At 37.8% G+C, this 27435-nt stretch overlaps 1 protein-coding gene across 1 annotated transcript in view; it reads left to right on the top strand.

The window, feature by feature from the left end:
* Window positions 1–25793, top strand: part of LOC139740420 (non-lysosomal glucosylceramidase-like) — a 42471-nt gene extending 16678 nt beyond the window's left edge. The window contains exons 4-18 of the mRNA XM_071651012.1: window positions 626–741; window positions 6536–6763; window positions 8479–8594; window positions 10020–10131; window positions 11501–11603; window positions 14637–14790; window positions 15525–15650; window positions 16913–17082; window positions 17914–18018; window positions 19362–19469; window positions 20346–20497; window positions 21266–21372; window positions 23178–23320; window positions 24404–24747; window positions 25463–25793. Coding sequence (XP_071507113.1) covers window positions 626–741; window positions 6536–6763; window positions 8479–8594; window positions 10020–10131; window positions 11501–11603; window positions 14637–14790; window positions 15525–15650; window positions 16913–17082; window positions 17914–18018; window positions 19362–19469; window positions 20346–20497; window positions 21266–21372; window positions 23178–23320; window positions 24404–24747; window positions 25463–25666 — 2288 coding nt within the window. The 3' untranslated portion in view covers window positions 25667–25793. The remainder of the gene's footprint in view (window positions 1–625; window positions 742–6535; window positions 6764–8478; window positions 8595–10019; window positions 10132–11500; window positions 11604–14636; window positions 14791–15524; window positions 15651–16912; window positions 17083–17913; window positions 18019–19361; window positions 19470–20345; window positions 20498–21265; window positions 21373–23177; window positions 23321–24403; window positions 24748–25462) is intronic.
* Window positions 25794–27435: the final 1642 nt, after the last annotated feature.

Raw genomic sequence — 27435 nt, 5'->3', positions numbered from 1 at the left:
TGTATTCAATATACAATTGTTTTTATCATGTCTTGTTACTCTTGAAGTCCATGTTTACACACAAGACCCCAAGTGTTGCACCATATTCAATCCAGAGAAATGAAGCAAGCACCTTTACAAACATTAAATTTGTGGTATAGTTTTGGTTGAGATAGGAATTAAGGTTTAACTTTTTATGAGATAATTAGAAACCAATTATATGAAATATTAGAGAGCATACCATTCTTAAAGGAATTCAAAGTTTATTTGATGAAAATTGGTTTTGAAATGGTTGAGATATCCAAAAACAAAGCAAAACAAAGTGGTTGTAATAATAGATGGGTCCCACCTTTTATTAGGACCTCTTTGATTTAGGATATCTCGGCCATTTCAAAACTGATTTTCATCATGTAAACTTTGAATTCTTCTTAGAATTGTATGCTCTTTGATATTTCCTTTAAGCGGTTTTTAATTATCTCATAAAAAGTTAAAACCTGAATCCCCATCTCAACCAAAATTATATGCCATCCCTTTAAGAGACATTCATAATTCAAGTCTGGAAGTTCTCCATCCTTCATATATTTTGGGACAAACTTGGTTCTACACAAAATATTCTCTCATTCCCTTTGGGCTTGTCCACAATCAGGTGTCCCCATTGGTGGTATTGGGTGTGGTGCAATCAACCGAGGCTGGAAGGGCGACTTCTGCCGGTGGTCCCTCAAACCTGGAAAGTACTCATACCATACTGTAGATTTGAATCAGGTGAGTTCTTTTCTTCTTCTTTTTTTCTCTCTCACTTTCACTCCAATTTGGCCATGAAAGTAGTAGTGCCATGCTGTGGCTTTGAATCAAGATTTGTTTGTTTGTCTGTTTGTTTTGATCAGAATTCAGCTTTGAATGTACTCATACCGTACTGTAGATTTGAATCTGGTGATTTTTTTTATCTTGACTCCAGCCTCGATAGTGTGTAAATCCTACTGGCGTGTTTTTAGCCCATACTAATAAATCCTTGTATTCATAGTATATGTGACAAAGAGTTAATGAATTACTACCACATTTGCTATGATGATCATTTAGAAGTTACTCTGTGAGCATTAAAACGGGAACTAAGGAGCTATATTCACCACATCACCCATCTGCCATGAGTATGTGGTACAACGAATGTGTACATTCTTTTTCTAGACTCAGCCAAAATGTTGTGAATATTGGGAGTGTTACACTTAGCATCTGTGCAAATTTATAACCACTACTGAGTGAATGAAAGTGCTGTATTATTGAGAGGCAATTAGGAATTCTGAATAACTCACTACTCATGGTATAGTGGCAAGAGTGATTCATTACATGCTGTTATGACATATTCCATCAGGCTGTAACCTTAATATATATATATATATTTTTTTTTTTTTCGTTTTCCTCTTTTTTGCCTTTTTTTTCTTTTGAGGATGCGGGATTATATTAGTAAAATTTCTCTGGATCAAGATATAGAAAAAAACTTCTTTTTTTTTTTTAATATTCAATTTGTATTTCTGCATAGAATTCTCTTGGTTATAAGGTAAGTCATAATAAGGCTAATTCTACCTCTAGATTTGATATGTAGTATATTGTGCCTGTATTTTTTTTTTGTAAGAAGAGATAAGGTGACATTACAAGTTCATTATCAACAGAATTCACTGAAAGAGTGGCAGTAAATAAATAATATACCATTCCAGTTTCCTTTGCTCATCTTCCATTTTGATACACAGTGTCATGAAGTATGCCTGATGGAATAAAATGACTAGAATTCATCATTAGTTTAAATTGCATTTATGGTGTCTGCAGAGCGTGAAAGTCAGTTTATGGTTTTATCAGTTACGCCACTCTGCTAGTTAACATTTAACAGAGCGTCGGGCACAAGTGTATACATTCACCACAAGCAAACTTCCTCAGGTGTGTTTTAAAGTTTTCAGCATTTGATTAATCATTGACCAAAATAAAAAGGGAAATGTTGTCTGAAAGGAGGCAAATTGGACAGCATGAAGATAGATGCAATTATTTTTATCTAATTTTCCAGGCGGCACAAAAGTCAATTTATCATCTTTGGCAGATCATCAAACACACGTGATATTCACAACTAGGTCGATTGGCCTCACCAGGCCAGTGTACAATGTACAGTATGTTGCAATGGTTTGGCCATCACACCTTCTCATTGATGCTCCAAGTCTAAAATTTCCTGCAAACTTGTGTTCAGGGGTAGCTCCCATGTTTATCAATGTAATGTTGTAATGTAGCCATGTAAAGTCACACAAGAATGGTTTCAGGCAAGACATAAATTTGTTCATTATAGTTTTAGTTTACTTTATTTTCATATGTCTCAAAGAATAAACAATATTTTGTGGTATTACAAAAGCAATATACAGCTGTAACAGGTGTGCTATTTAACAGATGCAAACTAGAGAAGCACTCTGAGAGCACAGACCTCAACCAAGCAGCTCATTTCCACCTGCACTGATCTTGTTCTTCCACAGAGATCAGTGATTTCCAAACATACGTACTGCTTTGTGGGCTGAAAGTCGCCCTATTTCCCAATATAGAAGCCTTTGTTACATCATAAACCCTCAGCTGCACGGCGCGCCTTGCCCTAGCAGAAACTAGAGCATGCGCTTTAGTGCGTGCATGCAAACCTCAAATACGCGCAGCCTGAACTCCCAAGTTCATTGACCCTAGCTGCCAAAACATCAAAAATCCTTCATAAATTCCCAAAAAATTCTCGGATCACTACCAAAAGTTAATCGTTTGTTACCTGTGTCATTCTCAACCTTTCCTGTAAGTTTCATCCAAATCCGTTAACTACTTTTTGAGTTACTTTGCACATGGAGAAACGAACGAACGAACTAAATAACAAACAAACCAATGGTAACGAAAACATACACTGTAACCTCCCCCCTTGGCGGAGGTAATTATACAGGATGTACCAGTATTTCCCTACTTTGACGTAAGCATAGAGGAAATAGGATTGTGCCTGCCATTCTTCCTGATACATTGCTAACCTGGAAATCGGAAACCGCTTTATAAATAGGAAGGGCAACAAAATTAAATGTAACAAACTTTTTATGTGTTATATTCACCATATAATCGGAACCACAAACCACTTTATCAGGACATGTTTTGGCTGAAACACTTCCATTGCCCATCACTGATATCTAAAAATTCTAATTTAATCCTTAGAAATGATTACAGTGATTTAATTTCATCTCCAGAAGAGGTATTTTCTAACCAATGCCAGACATGTTCTGCCGATAACACAGCTAGACATTTGACGTTGGGCAGTAGGACATTCTGCCAGTGGTCATATCAAGCACTGCCAGCTTCTACTCAGACATACACAAGTACCACCACTTCAATACGAGTGCAGAGAGTCACCTTCACTATGTTCAGTCCATGCTCTCCCTCTTTGTGCGTCTGTATGTGTAGTGTTTGTGTTTTTGGTCATGTGTACAATGTATGTGCATATGTGTGTGTATGTGTGTGTGTGACAGAGAACAAAGGAAGGATAATCATGAAAAGAATATGAAAAGAATATATTTGTCCCTAAATGTCATAAAAAAAAATTTTGCATGTTGTTCAACCAAATGGTATAGCACAAAATGTTCATGTTTAATTGCAGTACTGCCTATTTCTCAGCATTGTCAGGGTCATAGACATTATGACTTGTTCTACACTCTGAAAGAGTTATTTTGCGATCCAAGGGCATGAAGGTTTGTTCCAGTGACATATTTTCCCCAAATCTTGTTAGAGTTAGACTGCTGTATCATCTTCCATCATCATTCTTTTTTTTTATTGGGTAAGGTAGCGCATGTGTACTTGTTGCCATGGATATCAGTGGTTTGAATAGCTGTGCATGATTTAGTATGATGCCCATATACTGAGTTTCAAGTGGGATGAATTCCACAGGCCAATACCATCCACTACATTAGTGAGAGCCCTGCTTAAACAGGAGAAAAGCCTGTCTCCTGATCCCTCCAGAATAAAGGGTTCACAGTAATATATCATATTCAACACAGTACTTACCAAAACCGTGGGTTGTGCAATGTGTGCTCCTAGTATCACCAACAGTGCAGTATTACCCAAGGCTTAAACTTGAGCAGGTATTTGTTACTTTGGTCCCTCAACCAAGCAGGAACTTGGTGATTGATAGTATTCTCTCGTCCTTCTGCATTTGATTGAGATACACACTGTATTTGTGATGACACAGTGTGAAGACACTACCCTGGTGTAACATCATCAGTACTTAACATTTGCTGTAATAGTAGCTTGTGACGTAAACAGACACTGTCGCTATAACAAAACTGAGCAGATACATGTACTTCAGTTTTTTACTTTCTTGTGTAATGTACAAATTGTATACGTGGAAATTTTTGCAGTAATAATAATAATAATAGTGGCTACTTGTATAGTGCACAGGTCCACTTTTCAGTGCTCATGGCGCTTCAAGAATGAAAAGATATTTACATGCATATACATATTCAAACATTTTAACAAAGAAGAAAATGGTAAACAAAAACAAATATATACCAAATAAAGAATACAACATATACCAACTAAAAATACAATATTGATCCAACATTAATTGATCCAGTACATTAATTTTTGCATATATTTCATTCTATTAGCTAGCATAAATTCTATAACCTGCAAGAATATCTTCACTATTTTCTTTGCACATTTTAAACAGGTTGAATTGTGGGCTTTGTCAGTGATGCATCCCTGGTATATAATATGTGTGTGTATGTGCCCTAAGAGTACCGGTATTCATTTGAGCTCGTGTGTGTGCAGTAGTTTCAGTGCAGTGGATCTGGCAGCGTATTAGTATTCATGCAGGGAAATATTAAATCAAATTCTGTCTTTTCTGAGAATTGGATGAAAACATAACAGGTATGAAGCAATTGTGCACCGCGAAGTCAAGGACCCTTGAATATGTTTTGTAGTCGCCCAGCACGAAAGATTAATCGCACAAAAAATGTTGATGTTTGCAGTGGTAGAAAATTGACAGTTGCAGACAGAAGTCATTAGGATTCACAGGCAGGCTGTAGAAGCTTGGTAATTGTTGACCATTAAAAATTAATGAGTTAATACCAGATGGCTGTAGGCACACCTAGGCTCATATTAGGGAGAATATTATCATCTGATGTTGTGACTTCATGCACCATAAACAGAAACTGAGACATCCCTCTCTTTGTTTTGGAAGAGATATGGCCTCATAGTTGGGGGTGTGGTGTGAAAAGTTGGCTCAAAGGTCAACTCCCGGTGGGGCTGTATTCCTTTGGTTAGAGAACAATTTTGCCTGTCATGTTTTGGACTAGAGTGTGATCTTTTCTGTTAATGAAATATGATTCTTCTGATATGGAGTATTGTTCAGCAAATATTTGTAGATGTTCCAGGTTGGAGTTTTTGTGAGCATAGATAGGATATTTTGAGTTTTTCTTCCCCAAAAACATATGGCTCAGTCATTTGCTTTGTTTTGTTTGTTTGTTTTTTTTTTTTTTAGTGAGCACAATTGATCAAATTGATTTTTTTTTTCTGTCACTGTTTTATTATGCATTTTTTTTTTGTAATGTGAGTTTGTTATTGCACATGATTCTATGATACCAAAATGTATCACAAGCTTAGACAATTATTGTAATCTATATTTCAATTGACTGGATTAAAAAGTGTCAATGAATAAGACTGACTCAAACCTGTAAGAATTGTATGATAAATTTCTACTCACTTTATGTGATGAAAGATACATTGTATTTTTTTTTCCTTCAAGAGAAGCATATTTTCTAGTGGTAAACAGTGTATATTACATTTTAATTGATCACTGCAAGTAATGGGGGGGGGGGGGGGTGATTTAGCCTCAAAATGCTGATGCTAGTCATGGTGATGGCTTTAAGTTAAAATTGAGCAAAAATCTACTCATATCATTCAGTATTAACCTATTAAGATATTTTGAAGCTGAATTGTACAGAATTGTACTCAATGTAACTGGACAAGATAGTAGGTAGCAATTACATGTACACTGAGAATTGCAAAATGTGTAAATTGTAAAAAGACCCAAATAAACCAAATGATTGTATTTTGTTGAAATGTATGTTGCCATTTACGATTGTTGTAAGACTGTACTTTACTTTAATAGGAGATATGTAGATTGGGTACGGCAAGTCAAAATTCATATAATATGATATTCTCCTTGTATTTTGTGTTGAAATGCCAAATGAATGATAATAATCTTTGTAAAGTTTTTGGCAAGTGAGTATAAAATTCTGACCACCTCGAAGTCAATTCTTATTCTCCAAGTGATAATATAACTCTTCACTACAAGTAAAAGTGGAAAAAGGAAAGGCCTGATTAACAAGATTTCAAAAAAAAAAATGGAAGGAGCAAATGAAGGGAAAGTACCAATTAAATGCTTTGATTTTACAGAATATTAAAGAACCACTTATAAATGCAGATTACTGTATATTTTAATTGTTCAACAATTCTTAAAGATCAAACAAGTGCATCTGTATTTTCACTTTCTAATTTAAATGTGCTACAGTTCACAGTATGTGTGCGGAGGGGTGGAAAGACAGTCTACCAACAGGTCCTATCTCCAAACAAACCGTCCAGCAAGGAGCTGGCCCATTCGTGGGAGTGGCAGTTCCCAGCTAACAGAGCCTCCTACCATGGGCTCTACCCCAGGGCCTGGACCAAATACCTCCTCCCTGGGCAAAACATCACCCTGGTGTGTCGCCAAGTCTCACCAATATTTCCTCACAACTACCAGGTGAGATTGCCATGCTATGACTTTTGTTGTATACAAATAGTACACAGGTGAGAGTGCGTTAGTGGAGATGTAGCACACTCGAGGGTATTTACAATTGTGAAACATGCACCAGGCGAAGCCGAGTGCATGTTGCACTACATTGTAAATACCCGAGAGTGAGCTGCATCTCCACTAACGTCACGAACTCAAACCTGTGTATTATTTGATTTATAAAATGGGTTGAAAACTAACAGCATTTTTCATGTACCTTTGTGGGTCAATACCAGTCAGCTACATGTAGCACTCGCTCAAAAGTCAAGATGTCCGAAGATGTTCGTCCCAAACATTTACGCACGTCGCACTCGGAAGTCCCGCACATATAAGTACTGTACGTATAAGAGTATACGTACGCAGTATACGCCACATGTTATGCACAAGAAAGGCCGGCTGGCAGCCCGAACTAGAAGTTGTTTACAGGATTGACAGCGCGTATAGTAGCACGCAACGCACTTGTAACAACTGATTGAGTGTGCACTGCTAGTGTAAACATTGTGACGTCAGTGACTTTACGCTTTTTTGCACGGCCGTGCATGTTAGTAAGAAAATAATGCACGCACACATTTCAGCGCTTCCAATTGGCTACATTCTTGAACCCATTTTATAATTCATGTTAACTCATTTCGTCAAATTAATGAATTTTTGTACAGAGATGTGTTCTTGCAACTGATTGACAAATTGCCCTTCATCGATGTAAATTTGTCAATCAGTTGCAAAAAAAAAAAAAAAAAAAAAAAAATCTTGAAGCCAGAATTTAGTGAAAATATGCAGTGCCCGCTTCTATAAAAGATTAAAACTGGTGTGGCTGCAGGACAGAAGCTAGGTAGTCTAGTGGTCACAACACTTGTCTAGTAATCAGTAGATTGTTGGTTCAAGTCCAACCCGAATATGTATATATGTGTGTATGTTGTATCTGGTACTTATAAACAATGAATAATTGGTGCTTTTTTACATCCATGAAGGGCAATTTGTCTGTCTTATTTGCATTTACTCATTTTTGTTCTTATAACTCAATTCTGTTCATACATCATAAAAGAGAACTACAAGTACACATACATGAAGGATAATATTTGTAATAATCTAAAGTTGTTCATGATATTATACACTGTACATGTTATCTGATCAGTGCTTGTCTTTTATTCAGCGTTATTAACCTTATTTAGCATTATTAACCTCACTTGCAAAGATGTGTTGATAGTTTGTCCAGTTTGACAAGACAAGCTATGAAAGCTCTGATAGTGTATTGGAAAGTTTTTTCATGATTGAGCAAACACTAAAGCACTGGGGATATACTCTTTGTTTTGTGATGGAAGGAATCAACTGCAGTTCTTAGTGATTGCAGTTTAGGCAGATGAAAGAAGAAACCCAGCAAATACACTTTGCTCCTCAGCTGCTGTGAAGAGAACAAATATATGTATAACAGGGTGCTCCCATTACAACAAACACTGTTAGAGATAACAAAATTTGATAAAATGGAGTCAAAATTCAGGTCCTCCAAATCATTATCTTCATCACTTTTAATTCGGCTTTTGTGAAATTTCAATGTAACGAAAGAAAAAACCGCTGGTTCTGAGGATTTCATTGTAACAGGAGTTGCCTGTACATATATTACCCTTGTGACAGTATCTATTTGGTATCTGTTGATTATGTCAATATCCTTCTCGCTAACCTTGACACAGGAAACGAGTCTCCCTGTGGGAGTGTTCGTCTGGGATGTGTACAACAACGGCAGTGAAGCAGCCGATGTGTCCCTCATGTTCACATGGCAGAACGGAACTGGAGAATCGGAGGACAAGTATGTTTGAAGATGTGATTCTAGTGTGACGATAAACTAATTCATATTCCACATACTAAGAATCCTGCTATAGGATTGGTCAAGAGCTGATCAAGTGATTAAGCGTAGTTTTGCCCATCACATCACCTGAGAAGAAAAGTTCGTGACACTCTATGTTGATAGTCCCTTTTGTTTCGCTAATCTCTGGCAGTCCATACAGTCCTAACGCGAGATGAGTACGCATGAAATAAAAGTGCGTTGCACTGTGGACTACCATTTAACTAGGTCACTTGATAGTACACAGTGCAATGCACTTTCACTTCTGTGCTGCGTGGTGCGCGCAGCAAATTCATTGTTTTGTCATCTACGCGCACACATAGCGTAAGCCCTAAGGATACCTAAAGACAGCTAAAATGGTTTCAGATGTGGAATAAAATGGGAATTTCTAGGACCCTAGATTTGGAATATAAAGCAAATAATCAACTTTTAGTTTCAGGCAATTAGACAAACTATTACTTCCTCGGCGATCTGAATGTGTACGCTACGTGTATCTTTCCTCAGCTGCGCTTCGGAAAGAAAGCTACATCCAGATCGCCTCGGAAGTAATAGTTTGTCCCATCACCTTCACCAACGTTGATTACTTGCTTACTATACTGGTGTGATGGCCTCAGAAGATTTTTTTCTTTTTGCCTTATGTCTTTCTTGATGTTCGCTCACAAATGCTTCACTGCTGCATACATTTCAATATCATTTAGTCTCAGACTTTGAAATAAATGGCAAAGAGAAAATTCCATTTCTCCATTTCAAGGTGATAGTTTCCCCATTCCCCCTGAACATTACCAGTAAATGAAATGTAACAGGATATATGTTGTAAATCTAAGACATGCAAGTATTGTAATAGTTACGATATATGAGTACATGTACGTATTGTATTGAAAGTAATCTTGAGTGTGTTGTTCAAACAAACATTTCCTCTCTCTAACCTGGCTGGAATGAGTCAGAATTTTTTAATTAATGGAATGAAAGGGGGGGGGGGGGGAGACAGAGAAAGCAAGCAAAATTAGGAACATCAGGTTATCTTTAATTTTAAGAGGTCAGCATGCAATTATGTCATGATCTATTTAATATGCCGTATATATATATATATATTTTTTTTTTTTTTTTTTGGGGGGGGGTTCATTTTGCAAATTTCAAGAGTCGGATGCTATTCGAAAATTTACAAACATGGGTAAATATTGACTCTGAGTCTTACATGAAAGCAATGTGCACATGTGTATTTGTCCGTCCATACAAAGCTGTAGCTGTATTCCAGGATTAGGAAATATATGGTGTATACAGCATATAAACATGAAGATAGAAGACTGATTGTGGTAGTGAAGAAACAATGTGTGATTATGAATGAACTGTGTACTACAGGTCAATGCATTTATTTTGTTTCCTCTGCAGGAAAGGGGGCCGGTGGAATACTGGCTTCTCGTCAGCTTCAACGTCTGGAGTCATGTTTCATGATGGTCACCCCACTCAGCCCTGCACCGTGTGCATAGCAGCAGCATGCAAGGTATGCTACTAGAATGCAAATTTATAATTCTGTATGCTTGAAATAAGCAAAGAAAGTAGAAAAACAAGTTAAGCAGAACAAAACAGACAAACACACACACACATAGACACAATCTTCCACAAGCCTTTCCAGAGTATTTGAATGAAAAGATAAAAAGATAACAAGTTTATTCTGTATGTCATGCAGACTTATGTCTTACTTTTGTATTCTACATGTTGTTGTTATGCTTGATGTTGTGAACTTTCCAGGGAGTTTGTACTCTAATCAACATTTGTTCAACCTTCAGGAAGTGTAACAACTTTTATAGTTTTGTTGCCGCCCTTGTACTAACAGTTGGTGAATCATTAGTGCGGTTTTCATGACATCAGTGAGTTGAAAAGTAAGGTTTGGCAGCCACCTAATGGAAGGACATTGAAACAGATGTGGGTCAAAATGTCTGGTGCTTGCCAAAGGATAATTATCTTAATACTTGTTTGTGGCACATGATCAGTGTGGACGTGTAAGCACACATATGTTCATCTCTAATATAACCTAGCAATTCTAGGAAAACCACATTTCCATGGTTTGGTACTGTTTCCTTTTGTTTAATAGGATTTCTGTTCTCCATTACAATTAAGTTGGCAGTTTTTCATTAGGTAAAGTCAGCAATTTTCTTCATAAAAGCTATTTGTTGATCAATATAATTGTTTTAATTTTCAGTTGTATTCCTATGTAAAGCCTGTAATTGCTAAATTTATGACTGATTCTAAGAAAATTTGCAAGACATTGAATAGAAGATACCTCAAATCCTGTTTCTCTCACAAATGGCAATCTATTAAATTTCTTTGTGATTTTTGTAGATTAATGAATTTGACAAGTTGTATCTCATATTTCTTCAATATAAGGTAAATTGTGAAATTCAAAGTTGCCAATTTGACGATGAAAAAGTTGCAATTCCTGTGACAAAATGCCCTCCCCTTCCCCCCGCCAATGTGCTATGTACTATGCAATGAACTATTTGGAAAGATGTACAGTGCCAGAATATGGTGAACCAACTCTAAATATTAGAGTGTCGAAGAGGAATTGGATGAGTGTTCAGAGTTTTCCCATATTACTAAGTTAGTCGATGTGTCCAGTAAACAATTTGTAGAAGTATTTTGTTTTTCTGTCAAATTGTACGTCTCCATTGCCATTTTTCATGCACTCTATTAATTTGAAAGACTATCATATTTCTACTACTTGCTTACAGTTCATGTGTTTTTATACTATCCTCATGTTGACTGAAATACTGAATGTTTGCTGCAGTAATCATGTAAGATAGCACATTGATTTATTATGCCATTTTGAGGTGCTCGTAGCATTACTCACAATCATTTTAACAACTCCATAGGATGGCGTGAACGTGACGACGTGCTCATCATTCGACCCCTCATCTCAGCTGAAAGAAATTTGGAACGACCTCAAGACAGACGGACAGCTGAACACAACAAAGGGTGAGGGCGCTCATTAACTCTGTCCTTGCCATCCCGCTGATATTGAGAGGTGTAATGATTGTGTAGCCTTGACTCCAGCCTTCTCCCTGCTGTTTACAGTGTGCTTGTATACCAGTATCACAAAAGAAAGGTCTGTTGTGAGTAGACTAGCTGAAAGACTGGTTTGGCTTCAAGTCCTCCAGTGTAGACCTTGTAAGGATTTATAATGAGCTGAGAAAAATGAGATGTATCAAGGTCAGACTTCACCACAGGGAATATGATTAGGAACAGGTCATATTGAGCAGCTTTCAGTAGGATTTTGACGCATAATAATTAAGTGCCTGTACTTTGTATTCATCATGTTCATACATGTAATTTCAATCTACTTCACTTGTCCTTTTGTGGGGGGGGGGGGGGGGGTGGGGAGGGAGAGGGTGGGAGTTAAATTGGTTTTGCTGCTGGGATCACTTGCAAAGATGTTTTTCTAACAAAGGCCTTAAACTATTGCAGGTCATCCTTGCTGTGAGGATAGGAGTTGTGCCCTCGTGTACATGAGGTAGATGCAAGAAAATATTGAATGTATTTATGAGGGGGGGTACCAAGGCATGTCCCCCCCCCCCCTCCCCCTCCCTCCATGAATAGTAGCTATAAATTATAGAAATATAAAATGAGCATAGTAAGCATATATCCTATCTGTATTAAGGACTATGGACAGTGTGTACAGTGCTATGGGGTTTTCTGTGTCTATTGGCACTCAAAACAAAACAACCAAAGGGAGAAATGAAAGGCTTGCCAATGTCTCTTCCATTCTAAACATCATGCCTTCTTCACACATACTGGAGACCAAGAAAGTTTGACCAGACAACATGTGATATTTTGCTCCAATTCTTTAGTCTAATCTGTAATCCCCGTGGAGAATATGGATTCTTAAGTTTACTGGATAAGAAGCTAAAGGAATATCCTTCCCCCATTACTTTTCAGCTGATGATGCTCTAGAGTGACTGAACCCATAGAGGACTACACTTGAGTATTCTAAATCGTGGGTTTTCAGAGAAGAAATCTTAATAAACAAACAACAACAACAACAACAAAATATGTGCAGTTGTCTTCTAGGTCATTATCTACTTCCTGAATGGTTTTTGCTGTGGGAAGTTGCTATCTTAACATCTTTTTATGAAATGGGACCCAGGTCAGCCATGTATGAGATATATCTCGGCAGTGTGACAAAATTTTGGAAGCAAGATCAAAAATTGTCTGAGTTGTACCTGTTTTCAGATTGACAATTACAAAACAACAACAACAGCAAAAAAATAAAAACAAAAACAAAAGAAACAGACTTGCATGCAGTTGTTGAAGACAGGAACCAATGTCAGTGTAACTTTCAAAAAATCGTAGGGTTATGCAACACGTTTATTTTACCACTCTAGATATATTGTGCTTGTATGTGCCTGTCTAGTGAAAGTTATCAAGAAGTCGGTGGTTACATAGACTGCCCTGTGGTGCATATATCACTATGACTTCAGGAGCCCCTTCATATTCTTTATCATCGTGCTTAACACTTCATAATCTTGACCCTATATTGTGAAATTCTTCACATACTAGCTGGTGAACTATTCACGATACAAATCCTTTCAAATTTAAGTTAAAGCAAAACCTCTGGTTCAGCTCATATTCATTCATTCATTCATTCATTCATTCATTCATTAATTCATTCATGTTTTCATTTTCATTTCCAATCAGTGTACATGTGCATAGGTAATACAAACGTCAAATGATAACATATCTTGTAATATATAATACATCTTGTTTCATGAAGGACTTGGTGGAAATGAAAATTGAGGGGCTGCTGAAAAGCGAACTTGTATAGTGCAGTCCCCTCACTTACTCACGTTACATTACTACAGTTGAACCTCTCTTATCCGGCCTCCCTTTATCCGGATCTCTCTATTATACGGACGCAATCTCGCCGTGATTTTGTTTTTTAATAATTACGGGAGGAAAGGGGGATTCCCAACTCCTTGAGAACTCCTACACAAACACACATGAATTACATATTACTTCCAACATGATTAACATACATTACATCAAATTTCCTTCAAAATTGCTTACCTTCAGATATTTTATCATCCCCAAACATCCCCAAATGTAACAATGAAAAGGTTGCAGTATACATATTACTACATGCGGTACTACAATGGGCTACATCAGTACATGTGTATGTATATGTACATGTATAAAGCATTGAGTCTCCCGTATCCGGCCAAATCCCTTATCCGGATGAGCCCCGGTCCCGACTTGTCCGGATACGAGAGGTTCAACTGTACATACAATACATCAATACATAACTTACAAAACTACAATACATGTACCGTACAAGTTGATTATTAGAAGTATACACTTTTCATTACATCGATGGTAACATGAGGCATACGCATTCACACACGTACACACGTACACACACACACACATACATACTTACACACACAGAAGAGAGTAGGGAAAGAGAGAGAGAGAGGGAGGAGTAGAGAGAGCAAAATATATCCAAATAAAAATATCCAAATAACACATCAAATCCTGTTCACCACATTTGGTGATGTATTTTTTTTTTTTGGTAATTATTTTCCTTTTTATTTGTTTCTTTCTTTTTGGTAGTACAATAGAAGGGAAAATAGAACCTTTTTCATTCGGCCCGATTTTGGTCATATACTATTGTTAATTTCAGTTGTAGAATTGTCAAAGTCTCTCAATAACAAATTCATTACTGATCCTGAAATTGGTAGCATATTTTAAGAAAACTGAAGTTACATTACTGATGTGTGTTTGCATTTTGCATTTTGTGCAGATTAGCTGAATCTGTTTCCATCAATTCAGTATATATATTAGCCTGTAAATACATAATGTTATGCCCTTAACTTATCTTGCATCTTTGAAGTGATTGTATGTCTGTCTTTTGTTCAAAAGAAAGCTTCAACCAGTCCATAGATCAGTCATTCAGTTTATATCATTAATACTAGTTATTACATTTGTCCATTCCATGGCACACCAACTTAACAGGACCAAGCGAAAGAACAGAAAAGGGTCATCGGATAGCGGGTGCTGTGGCTGCATCATGCCACGTGGAGGCTGGCGAAAAGAGAGTTCTGGAGTTCTCTCTCTCATGGGACATGCCTAAGGTTCATTTTGATGATGTCACACATCTGTACTTCAGGTTAGTAATGTCACAAAAACACTAGAAACAAAGGTGTGTGTGGTCAAATGGCTCCAAATATTAGCATGAATATGGATTGAAAAGTGCATGGTGGTGCAACAGTAGTTCCACACAATAAGATATCTCATGTAACTACATCGTAATGTTTTGGTAATTTGTGTGTGTGTGTGTGTGTGTGTGTGTGTGTGTGTGTGTGTAACTTTGTCCTTTATTTGTCTGTGTTCAATAGTTGCATTTCCTTGTGGAGAATTGAATAGGAATAAACTTGCCCTAAAAATGATTTTATTGAAACTAGAGGGTATTCCTATTCATTTATAAGGTCACATAATCAAATGAAAGTTTTGTCAGAAAAAGAAATATCTAGAATCTTGTCTTCATGAAGAATGAGCAACATGCTACAACTTACAGGGAAAACTTTTGTGTCAGATGCATGGTTTGTGATTGGTTGATAGTAATTCACTTTATGCCCTCCACTGAATTGCCATAGTTGGATTTTGTGTTGTTGTTTTTTTCAGCAAGTAGATTATTTTTTTGGATCCTTTTAAACAAGCAAGTTATACAGCTGTATGTAATTTGGTCAATATTGGAGTGTTTGCTATTGCATTCTGAAGTGATGTAGAAAAATGACTAGCACCTTTATGGAGAGCTACATGTATAGGCATCTTCCAACTGGTGAAGCGTTAAAACTTCCAGTCAAAACTCTTTTGGTGCCATTTGTATGTTTGTGTGTACAGACGCTACACGAGATGGTTTGGTAGAGATGGGACTGCATCACCAGCACTGTGCAGCCACGCCCTGGAGGAGTACCCAGAGTGGGAGAAGGAGATCACAGCTTGGCAGGACCCGATACTCAACGACGAGTAAGTTTCATCTACTGCCCTGCTAGTGTCTCTGTGTCTTATTCAGTGTTTAACCTAGACCATTTCATACATGTGTATGTGCATAAGGAGATGAATGCTTTTGTTTGTTTGAACATGGGTGCTGCAAGTAATTTCAATTACACTGTTGAGATTGTTGTATTTGCTGTCTTCTTCTGCATTATATGCTGATACAAGACTGTAAATTGATTTCTTTGTGTCCTTTTTTGTTGTTTATGCTGAAATTGATAGTCGATTAAAAAAAAAACACCTGGAATTAAACTCACTTGTTGTGACATTTTGCCAAATATCAATTGGCTTCTGATTTCGGTCTAACCAACATTGTCTTTAAGCATTTGAAACCACAGACTGCAAATTCCTTTAGATATGGAGCGTGACTTACTGTAAGTTTCATACAGCTGTACATAAGCATGAACAAATGCAGAGAAAATACAAGACATATGCTTCCATAACTTTCATTTGATAACTAACGGTGGCCCGGTGGCCCGGGGCCACCAAAAATGAAAGTTGGGCCACCAAATTTTAAAAAAGGGCAAATTTGATGGCCCGCCTCGGGCCACCAAAATTTTTTGAAAAGTATGTCAATAGATTCGTAACTTTTTGCGCCGGAAATTAGCAGTTAAATTTGTTCAAAGGATGGATGAAAAGGACTGAATGAATGCCTGAGAGTGAGTGTTGCAAGTTTGTTGAAGTTTATTTATGAGTAGATATGTCCAACTTCTAATTCTTACTATCATAAATCTTGAATATTTGACTCATAAAAAAAAGGACTTTTAACGTGTTTTTTTTTTTTTTTTTTCAGGACACCAAATTTTTCTCTCGGGCCAACAAAAATTTGAAATTTGGGATTTTGGTGGCCCCATCGGGCCACCAAACAAAAAAGTTAGTGTCGAGCCATGGTTTAGACTAGGTATGATTTTGTCATTGCATTATGAGTGGGCTTATCTAAGACTGATTTTTTATTTTTTTTTTGCAAGTTCTTGTGATATTCTGATGAGCAGTAGTAAATCAGCATGGAAATCCCCTGTAAAGAGGCCCTTTCTGACCATGTTCACACAACCACAATGTATACAAAATGTTCAAGGGAATGCTGATAATGAAATCATATGAATTTGATACCCCTCACAGAATGCAAGATGAAATAGGGTTGCCTTATAGATACATAGAATGAAGTGTAAAGAGGCTGCTTGAAATCACGCTACATGAGGCATCCTTGTGTATTTATTCATAACACTGTATCATAGGACTCTACCTGACTGGTACAAGTCGGCCTTGTTCAATGAACTGTACTTTATCACCGACGGAGGGGGAATATGGGTGGACATTGACGAGGAGTTCCCAAATGGAACAACAAACCAACATACGAGAGCTGCTCCGCTGGTCCGAGAATACGGCAGATTTGCATACCTGGAAGGTACTATTAGTAATCACTTCTTTGGATGAAAAATTCACAATTTTGAAGTTATTGGACACTTCTGTTTTGAGTGATCATAGTGCTGAGATGTCAAATTCATTCTCTTTATAAAGCTTAAGTCTTGGGAGCATCGTGCAACTTTCAGTAGAATGACAGTATTCAGCAGTGACGACAAATTTGCATCGTGATGCTAGATGTTACAATTTACAGTATTCCCTCATGAAACAAGTTTATTAAGTCGTACCCATGTTATAAAACTACAATCATCAATTGTTTATAGTCATCACTATTAGCCTGTTGCCATCATCAAGTGGTATTAAATACTGTTTCAATGGCTACAGTAAAGTAATATGTCACGTAGTGATTCATTTTGTATCAAATAAAGGGATGATTTGTCAGAAGTAGTAGTAGTAGTAGTAGTAGTAGTGATGGTGGGTGTGGTAGTAGTAGTAGTAGTAATGATAGTAGTAGTAGTAGTAGTAGTAGTAGTAGTAGTAGTAGTAGTAGTAGTAGTAGTAGTAGTAGTAGTAGTAGTCTTTATTGATGAAAAACTCATGTGGTGTCATTAAAAGCAGAATTGTAAATGAGACCCAAACTCACTAACACAATATGAAAATGCAAGGCTAAATCCTAGGTCTTAAAACTACATAATCATTACAAGCAAATGTATGCATACCCTTAGAATGCTGTTTAACTTTTAACTTTACTGAGACCAACAAACCAGCAAACAAAGAAAACATTGTATTTGAAAAACAATACGTAAATGCAGTGGAAACTAGCTACAGTTAAGTAATTTTGTGCCCCCCCCCCCACCCATTTTTCCTTCACCAGGTCATGAATACAGGATGTACAACACATACGATGTTCACTTCTATGCATCATTTGCCCTCATCATGCTATGGCCAAAGTTGGAACTCAGCTTGCAGTATGATATTGGTGAGTGGATTCCCTGTAGTCGCAGTAAAGGCATTTGCCTGCGCTTTTATCAAGTAGGATATCCGTGCAGCTTTTTGTGTTTCAGTGAAAGGATCTAAGCTGTAGAGACTACCCTTATGTTTTGAGTCAGTAGGACTTCTACAGCCTGTTAGTTGAGAAATTGTGCAATTTATTATTTCTGCTGTGTACGGTACAAGGAAGAGACACAGGCGATATGTTGCAATATGATTGTAAAGCGATGAAGAAACTGGATATCTAAATAATAGAAAAAAAGTGATATCTCGTGGAATTATCTAAATATGTTTAACATTTTCGTCTGTGTAAAGTGTGGGACATATACACAGTAGAATTTAATGCTAAACAGACTGACAAATTTCGAAAACTTGAACACTCGCACATGACTGCATGCTGTACCTGTTTGAATGATGACTTCATCTTCATTTTGTTTAAAACCCAGATGCAAAAACCCAAGTAAGACTTCAATAATAGACAGTAGAGTGTAGTGATTCCTAAGTACTGTGTGATTATGGTGCACAGTTGTGGTGCTTCAGGGAATCAGGAGCAACACCTCTTTCCCTTTGTCCATGTATGGAATTTATTTGGCTCAGTAGGACGTTGTATGTGGCACATAAAAGTGCTGGTAATTAGCCCCTAAAGTGACTCATTAGTGAATTAGAAAGGGAGAATTTGAAGTTAAAGTCAAACATTTAATGCCCAGAGCTATTCTCTTACTTCAAGATGGGAACTTTCTTCTAGGCATCATCTGGGGCCTTTAACAGCAAGGAGATTTCTAAACTTAAATCTACTCTGTAACTTGGAACTCATTGAGTATAATTCTACTACAATTATGAAATCACTGCTGTACAAGAATATCTCTTTTTTTTCCATTACAGGAGGAGATGCAGGAACTCTGAGATTTTGTTTTCTGTATTTTTATCTCATTTTCTCAATTTTTTCTTTCTCAAATAATCGGAGCAGTTGTGTGATCTAAAGTTGCAGAATTGACACAGAGCAGAGAGTGCTTTGTGAGGAAGGGGATATTGAGGAAATACTGTGTATGCCATATATCTAGCAAGTCTGATTTTTCGCGAATCAAGACCTCCCAACTTGAGTGCAGTGATGAACAGAAATATGTATGCATGCTTGATGCATTTATGTTGGGATCAGAGTAAATATTTTGGTGTGTTGTTCAATTTGCAAATAGTGTCTCACTTGTGAAATTTAAGAAAATATTAGAAATTTAAGAATATATGGCATGTATAGTATATGCCTTGCAGGTAGGTGTAGAAGGTTGATGGGTTTCACTTTTTTTTTTCCTCCCTTTGTCTTAATTGCTTCTTCAGGCCATTACATTGATCACCAAGATGATGCAGCTTTCAAGGATCTGACGTCTGGCCTGCGCTCCATCAGGAAAAGTCCTGGCTGCGTACCTCATGATATTGGCAACCCAGGTTTGTCATTCAAACCCTTGGCACTGTTTTACGACTTCTTCATTTCTTTTCTTTCTTTAATCCGAATCAAGTTGGCTGCAGAATCTCACTCTTGCACCTACTGGTGGTCCATGAAATTGTTATCTCCAGTATAAGGCAGCATTCTCTAACCTTAACCCGTTGAGGATGGACTGATTTTGCTACAACACACATTTCTCGTAGACACCTGCCCGAGTATACTCGGGACTCGTCCTCAACGAGTTAAAACTTCTCTTCTTTAAGAATATGATAACACAATATCCTCAAATGCGGCTGCGAAGACCTTGCTAGCTTTGAATACAGGGTATAAGTTTGTGGTGAGAATGTTCCGGAAATCAAAGTCGCTCCATCTGGAATTCAAACCCCACATCTAGGATAGAAATGTCTCCTTTCATCCCTGTCATATCAAATCTGTGTAAAGTTCCTTTCCACACTAGAGTTTGACTTGGATTTGGAAAATTATGATTAGTGAAAATATGTAAATCATATAAATGGAAAGTAATGCAGATGATGTATTTTAACCATGAATTAGATCTAATGTTCCGTCAGATTTTAATTTCCTTCAAAATAAACCATGCAGACACTCTCCTTTTTATGAAGAAGAAAACTCTACGAGGATACTTGTTGGATAAGCATATTCTGACCTCTCAACCATTCTTAATGTGGAGGAAAGAGTCTTAATTTTGACCATTCTCAGCTCTTATTTCAAAAGGAGTTTCCTATTTTTCTTGATGATTTTACTACACACTCCCATGGGAACTGCTCTTTCTCTCCTACTTTTGAGCCAATTAAAGGCTGGGAGATCTGCAATATATCTAAAGACTGAACAGTACTGTACTTTTTATTTGTTTGTTACAGAGGAAGAACCATGGTTGAGTCTGAACTGCTACTGGTTCCATGACACAGCGGAGTGGAAGGATCTCAACTTGAAGTTTGTTCTCATGACGTACAGGGACTACTATGCCACCAAGGACAAGGAATTCCTGGAGTTCATGTGGCCTAAATGCAAGGTACCCCCAATGCTTCGTAAACTCTTATTCTCTGTCTGTCCATTATTCATTGTTTGTTTATTTTGTAATCAAATAATTAATCAATTAATTAATTAATTTATTAATTTATTTATGTATGTATGTATTTATGTATGTATTTATTTATTTATATATTTATTTATCTATTTATTTATTTATTTATTTATTTATTTATTTATTCATTCATTCATTCATTCATTCATTCATTCATTCATTCATTCATTCATTCATTCATTCATTCATTCATTCATCTACTTATGTATTCATGTATAGAGATGATGCTCAAAATGGTAATGATAGTGCTAATGATGACAATGACAATGATAGCAGCAAATTTTTTTGGTAAAAAAAACAAAACAAAAAAACTTGATAAATGAATGAGCTAAAATGGTCTGGATGAGAGGATCAAATATATTCAGGTTTTCTCCTTCAATCACACGGAATATCTTTCAAAGTGCATTTTTGCAATTTTCACACTTTTTTATCGTCAAGTGATTCTCAGTGATTTATAATCTAGGTTCATCCCATGACTCAAAACTTACTTAAATAATTCGGCCAGAAGCTGTTGAGCATAAATTATCTTTGGTTTCCTATCATACACGCACATTACTTTTCCCAGTTGTGTAATTCTTAAAGTAAGTTTGTGCCAAACCTACTGCAAATGAAGTATGAGTTATTCAGTAAAGCCATACAAGATGTCATACAAATATGTACTATAATAGTGACCTGGAATTTTTATTTTTTCTTCAGACGGTCATGGCCAAAGCAAAGAGTCAAGACAAAGATGGTGACGGTCTGATTGACCACGAGGGTACAGCTGACCAGACCTATGATGCATGGACATCTAAAGGTGTCAGGTCAGTGGAGAAAATGTCAATTAACTCTTAACGTGCCATGGTCGCCGAACGGCGACCTTAGTCCTGACGTGCCATGGTCGCCGATCGGCGACTAAGAACAGCGAGAAAAGCATTGATCATTTAAGTTCTTGTGGTACCGTAATGTGTTACACCAAGCAACTGCCAATGATATGTACTGGTAGCTGATTAGCATAGCCATCGCTTCCACTAAAAATATGAGCATGCTTACATAGGAAAATTTTGAGTAAATACATGATTTTTCAGCTAGATGTATTTTTTTCACATCGGGAAAATCCGCAGCGGGCGCACCCTCTGCGAGATGTGTATGGATCAAAAGTCTCATAGGTAAACCACGCGTGTGTATGCTATTGACTCTGCGTGTATTGTCTATGCGGTTCCACTCGCATTGTTCCGCTTGGACGCTGTCCTGCGGGAAGCTGCTTTGATTTTGTCCCTCAAAGAGGGTCAGCTTTCGTTCGTCGGTCAAGTCTTTCATCCTTTTGTTTTGGTGAACGTCACTAATCGTCCCCACGCTAGCATAGGAATTGCGCGTGGACAAAGGCCTGCCGATTTCAATAGAGTACGCCCGCCCGCAGTCCGCGTAGACAAAAGGAGGATTAGCAGGTTCTTCCTTCTCAGGTGGACAAAAGACACTATTCCAGGGCCCGGGACAATTACTTTAGTTTCAAATACATTATCTGGGACTAAAGGACTCAGATTTGGGAATGAATTACTGAGGCAGAAAGAGAAATTGCTAAGACAAAATAAACTGCTAGTATCTTTGGAATCATACAATTCTAGAAGGCAATTTTGTTATCATTTGAAAGAGGAAATGTTGCTCTAAAACTTTCTCACAGAGTCAAGGGAGCGTTCCATTGAAGAAAAAACAAGACTGACTCTTTTTTTCCATACTACACAAAAATTTCTAATAATTTTTTTGATGTATCAAATATTTCTGCAATATTTCAGATTCAGATAGATATTGTGGCAAACTGACTGCATGACACCAAAGAGCAAACATTTCTTGATATATGTTGTGTAGAACTCAATTCAAAACAGTCAATAGTTTCAGAGATATGGCAGTTTTAAATTTCATTGTCGGTCCAGTTTCGAAACGTTCTGGCGTTAGGTAAAAACCTCTGGCACGTTAGGGGTTTTGGGCCTGGCACATTAAGAGTTAAGTATATGTGAAATAGCTGCAGGCACTACTTCCTCTGAGTAGATGTCTGTGCAAACTGTGGTTTGTTTAAGGAGCATATGTGTTGGACTGAAGGTTTTGTCTTAAATCTGTTATTTAGTTTGTAATGTATAAGTAAAAGATAATGTTATTAGAGGATATGAAGATTTATTGACAAGGTGGTATGGATAAAGTACTGGGTAAGATGTTTGGAGGAAGGAGGAACAGTACTACAATAATGGAAGTTTTTGCTTGATGAAACGTTTGTGCTAAGTCTCGATCAGTCTCAGTCTATGGTTTTTTTTTTAAAGCTTCAAAGAAAAAAAAATGTTCACTGGTTAATTTTATTAACCATGCCATTAGATTTACTAGGAATAATATGTAAAATGCGTATAATAAAAGTGGGAACATTTAGCTCATGAGTACCGTGTAGTTTGCCATCTGGTTAGGAACACACATGGTATATTATGCACATAGAGCCAAGCCACTCCCTGTAATCATTAGAAGAAAAAAAAATGATAATGTTGATGACAATTTTGAATGAAACAAAAGCAAAAAATATCCTCTGAGGACATATTTTTGTCATAACGCCATAGAATATAATTTATACCAATGCTCTCTCATACAGCGCCTACTGTGGAGGTCTCTACCTGGCTGCCCTGCGGTGTGCGTGTGAGATGGGGGAGCTGCTGGGGGATCAGGCAGCTGTGAGGGAGTTCTCTGAGATTCTGGAGAGGGGGAAGGCATCCTATGAGAAGAAGCTTTGGAATGGTATGGAATCACTTTGCCTATATGTCTGCATCACTGATGGGGAGTAACGAGACAGGGAGAAAGTTTGGAAGAAATCTCGGCTGCGAACGTATTCAGATGTGTAGGGTGAATGGGTTGGAGAACTTCGGAGTATCACATAGATATTGTCATATTATATACTGTATACGCTATATATTTCGCGGGGGTTTTATTTTCGCGAATATCGCGAGTCGGGAGCTATTCGCGAAATTAACAACACGCGAAAATATTACCTTCCAAAATGAATCCCTTGCCTTGGTGATACGAACATTTCAGTACTAGTATACCATGTCACGGCTTACCGAACAGACCATACTGGTTAAGCTTGTTTACGCACGTCCACGTCTACTTACGAATACTGTAGAGAGCCAATCCATTATCGCAAGGGGACCACTCGTCAGAAATCTAGCGCGATGGACTTAACCACTTCAAAAATGTTGAATTCTAACTTACTAGTTCGCAGAGTTTGGCAAGTCTTCTTCATGCAGTGTATAACTAGAGTCATTCTTATTTGCTAGTAAGTTGAAAATTCACACTTTCTTTGCCACTTCATATTTTTTCTGGTCCCCCAATCGCGAATTTAACCACTCGCGAAAATGTGTGACAGCGACAATTCGCGAAAATTTATGTACGTGAAAATTATAGCGTATACAGTAACTGATGCAACTGCTGAGTGTCTGCTGCATTCATTTTAGTAAAGAGATGATTTATATCTGATCTGTTTTATCTTCACAATTTATGAGCAATGCTTGGATTTTTTTTTTTTTTTTGTGCTTGGTTTCCTGGCTATGTTTTTGGTTTTATGTCAATATCATCTGCAAAATTATTGCACAAGTGAATGAGATTTATTGTAGTATTAAAAGACAGTTCAAGTCAAGCAGGTGACAAATTCTGACCGGGATGTGAAAAACTTGAGTTTTACATCATTTGTGATTGTCTTCCAAATCTCATCCAAACCTGTGCACCAAAGTCACATTAGTGTTAGAGACTAGCTTGCTTTATAGAGTGGACATAGTTGAAGCTGCCTCAAACCTCACCATACCCCTCAATCTATTCCCAATGCAGGGAAATACTACAACTACGACAGCAGCAACCAGAGCTACCACGACAGCATCATGGCAGACCAGACATGTGGCCACTGGTATCTGCGGGCGTGCGACCTGGTTCCGGACGGCGGCCCCGCATCACCGCCATCACCGGCGACAGCCAGGGGTCAGGTCTTTCCCGTTGATCACGTGCGATCAGCGCTACGCACCATCTTTGACATGAACGTGATGCAAACGAAGGGTGGCAACTTTGGAGCCATGAATGGAATGCGTCCCAGCGGGAAGGCTGACCACACAAGCCTGCAGGGGGAGGAGGTGTGGGTGGGAACCACCTATGGGCTGGCTGGAAACATGATACAAGAGGTGAGGATTAGACAAGGGGGCTGGTAGGTTGTGTTTTCTTCTTTTGTTGTTTTTTGGTGTGTGTTTTGTTTTGTTTTGTTTTGTTTTATTCAAAACGAGAGACATTGGAGGGGTTTTGCTGTAGAATTTCCGTGTGACAAAGTCTAAGAGAGCATTATATGTTGAATGAATGGTAGCTGACGGCAGATACTGATGACTTCAATGTGACTGTCCTACTTATTAAGTGCAGCCAGCAAGTAATATCTCGTAATTGATGTTGACATTCTGTTACTTTTCTGTTTTCAGTTTTGTCATGGTATATCTTATAGTCATCAATATTATTAAAAATGATATCTACATGAATCATCAGTATAGTCTTGATGATGATTATGATTGCCATTATTTGTAGTACAGTGCACTTCTGGCATAATGAACACGGCTACAAAGAAATTTTGTTACAACGAAGTAAACATTCAGGTCCCAAAATCATATCTGTATATACTTGATTTGTTTTAACAAATTAAAACATAATGAAAGAGACCTGTCAGTCCTGAGGATTTTGTTATAAAGGGAGTCATCTGTAGTATAATTTGCTGTCACTGTGATAAGTAAACTAGTCTATGAACCAGACTCTGAACCATATCTATCTTCTTTCCTCTGTCCGTCTATCTCACTTCTTATTATTGTTTCTTCTCATCTCTCCCCTCTGTATGCGTTCACCATTTTTCTCATCCAGGGAATGTGGGAAGAAGGTTTCCGCACAGCCAGGGGCTGCTACATCACCTGCTACGAACAGGCCGGCCTCGCCTACCAGGTGCCCGAAGCATACATGGTGAAGAAGATTTACAGGTCCCTGGGCTACATGCGGCCCCTGGCCATCTGGGCCATGCAGTGGGCCGTGGAGAAGCGCAAGAAGCAGCAACAGGAGATGGAGCAGTGAATTTCTCCATCTTTGAGATAGAGAGAGATAAAGAGATAAAGAGATAAAAGAGATAAAGAGAAAGAGAGAATAATAGAGACAGAGAGATAAGAGAGAGAATACAAAGGCATAAGTAAAGCAGCAACACTGAGAGAGGTGGCTGGTATTTTTTTTTTTTTTGATTGGCGGGAGTGTTTGGAAGAACAGATGGATAGATTTGTGTCAAGGCGTAGGAGTAGAGGTATTTTTATCATCTCTCTCTGTGAATATACCTCTGCCTCCCCAATGCACGGAGGAGTGTGGTCACCAAGGTATCATCTCTTTTTTATTGTGTGGAGAGCAGTTGGTGTGGACACAGCAGTAATTGATTGTTTGTATCAATAGGAGTGTAAAGGGCAGGCAAAATGTTATGGTGGAGATGAGAAGGATAATGGTCAATGCCTGGCTGATACTTGACGACACCCACTGGTATCAGCAATCTGCATCCTCCCTGTGCTGATCCTCGGAGATTATCATGTTTAGATTGCTGTCTTTAAGTGCAGGTCAGGTATTAACCCATCCTGAGAAGTGATGTGTTTTTACCATACCTGCATGTGTTAGGTGCAGTTGGGGGTTGTGTCACCTTGCTTTTTGACAGGGTGTAATAGCACATGGCAGTGCAGATACAAATTGTTGCAGGGTCGGGTGAAGCAACTAGTGTTCAACGTTTGTCAGGGTTCAGACATTCAACATTTGATTTACCTTCCTCTACTCTGCAATATTAGCATACAGCCATTGTCTGTTATTTGTGTGAGACTTGCCAAGTGACTTGTACTCCTCAACTGTTGATCTCTTCTTCTTTCACCGACCCACATTCATGTCATGAGAGTGCCATACATTTTGAGGTGGAGCATGCATACTCTTTCCCATCAAATGCTCTGCTGCGTGTAGAGATATTAGTATAAGTTGTGGGCAATGAGAACTTATAACCAAATCCTCATTTGGAAGCTACAGCTTTTAGTCGCGCCCGTCCATCACCTGCGAGAAAACCGTTCCTGATGTAGAACAGACAGCCATGCCAAACGTTCTACCATATATACTGAGATGTTTACCCTGCATATATATGTAGAGAAAGTAGTCAATTTACCCTTTTTTTATTTCTTCTTTTTTTGGTCAAAGTGTGTGAAACTGGGATGCTGTATCATTATTTGTGGCTTCATGCAAAACCAGCAAATCGTTAAGTACTTAAAGAGGGTGATGTCAGGAACATACGTACAGTTGTGCAAATTGCTGTTTTAAAACTTTGTATCATATCCACTTCTTGGTAATTTGTGAAGTTAACACAGACAACAGACAAAACCTTTACATTGTTGTGTCTTTGATTGTATTTGTGTGTTTTTTTATAGTATTGTGGTCTACTTTTAATGTGTAAAAGGAAGAAGACTTTGTAAGGTGTGACCAGGTTTTTTTGAACAAGGATGTTACGCAATCATACCACTTTGCAGATAAAAGTCTAGTAATATATGCTTCATACTCAGTGCAAGTATTGATTTCCACATCAGGATGAAATAATCCCAACTGCACCCCCATCCCCACCCTCTCCTGTCTCTCTGCCCAATGCCTTAATCACCTTGGCTTGTTATGCAGTAGATTTCATGGGCTAGGACTCCAATTTCTTGTATGACAAACAGTTTACCATTTTGAAAGTAAGGCCGGAATACATAGGATAGTTTAAAATGAATCCATGATTTATATCTATTCATTGAACAAAACGAACTGAGAAATATGCATACCTTGCTCATGCATGCATT

This window comes from Diadema antillarum, unplaced genomic scaffold (genome assembly GCF_040938485.1).
Source record: "Diadema antillarum isolate AM-2024a unplaced genomic scaffold, OU_Dant_1.0 seq00000854_RagTag, whole genome shotgun sequence".
Taxonomy (NCBI): Eukaryota; Metazoa; Echinodermata; class Echinoidea; order Diadematoida; family Diadematidae; genus Diadema; species Diadema antillarum.
Note: the sequence above shows the minus strand (reverse complement) of the source record. Positions and strands in the feature narration are given on the sequence as shown.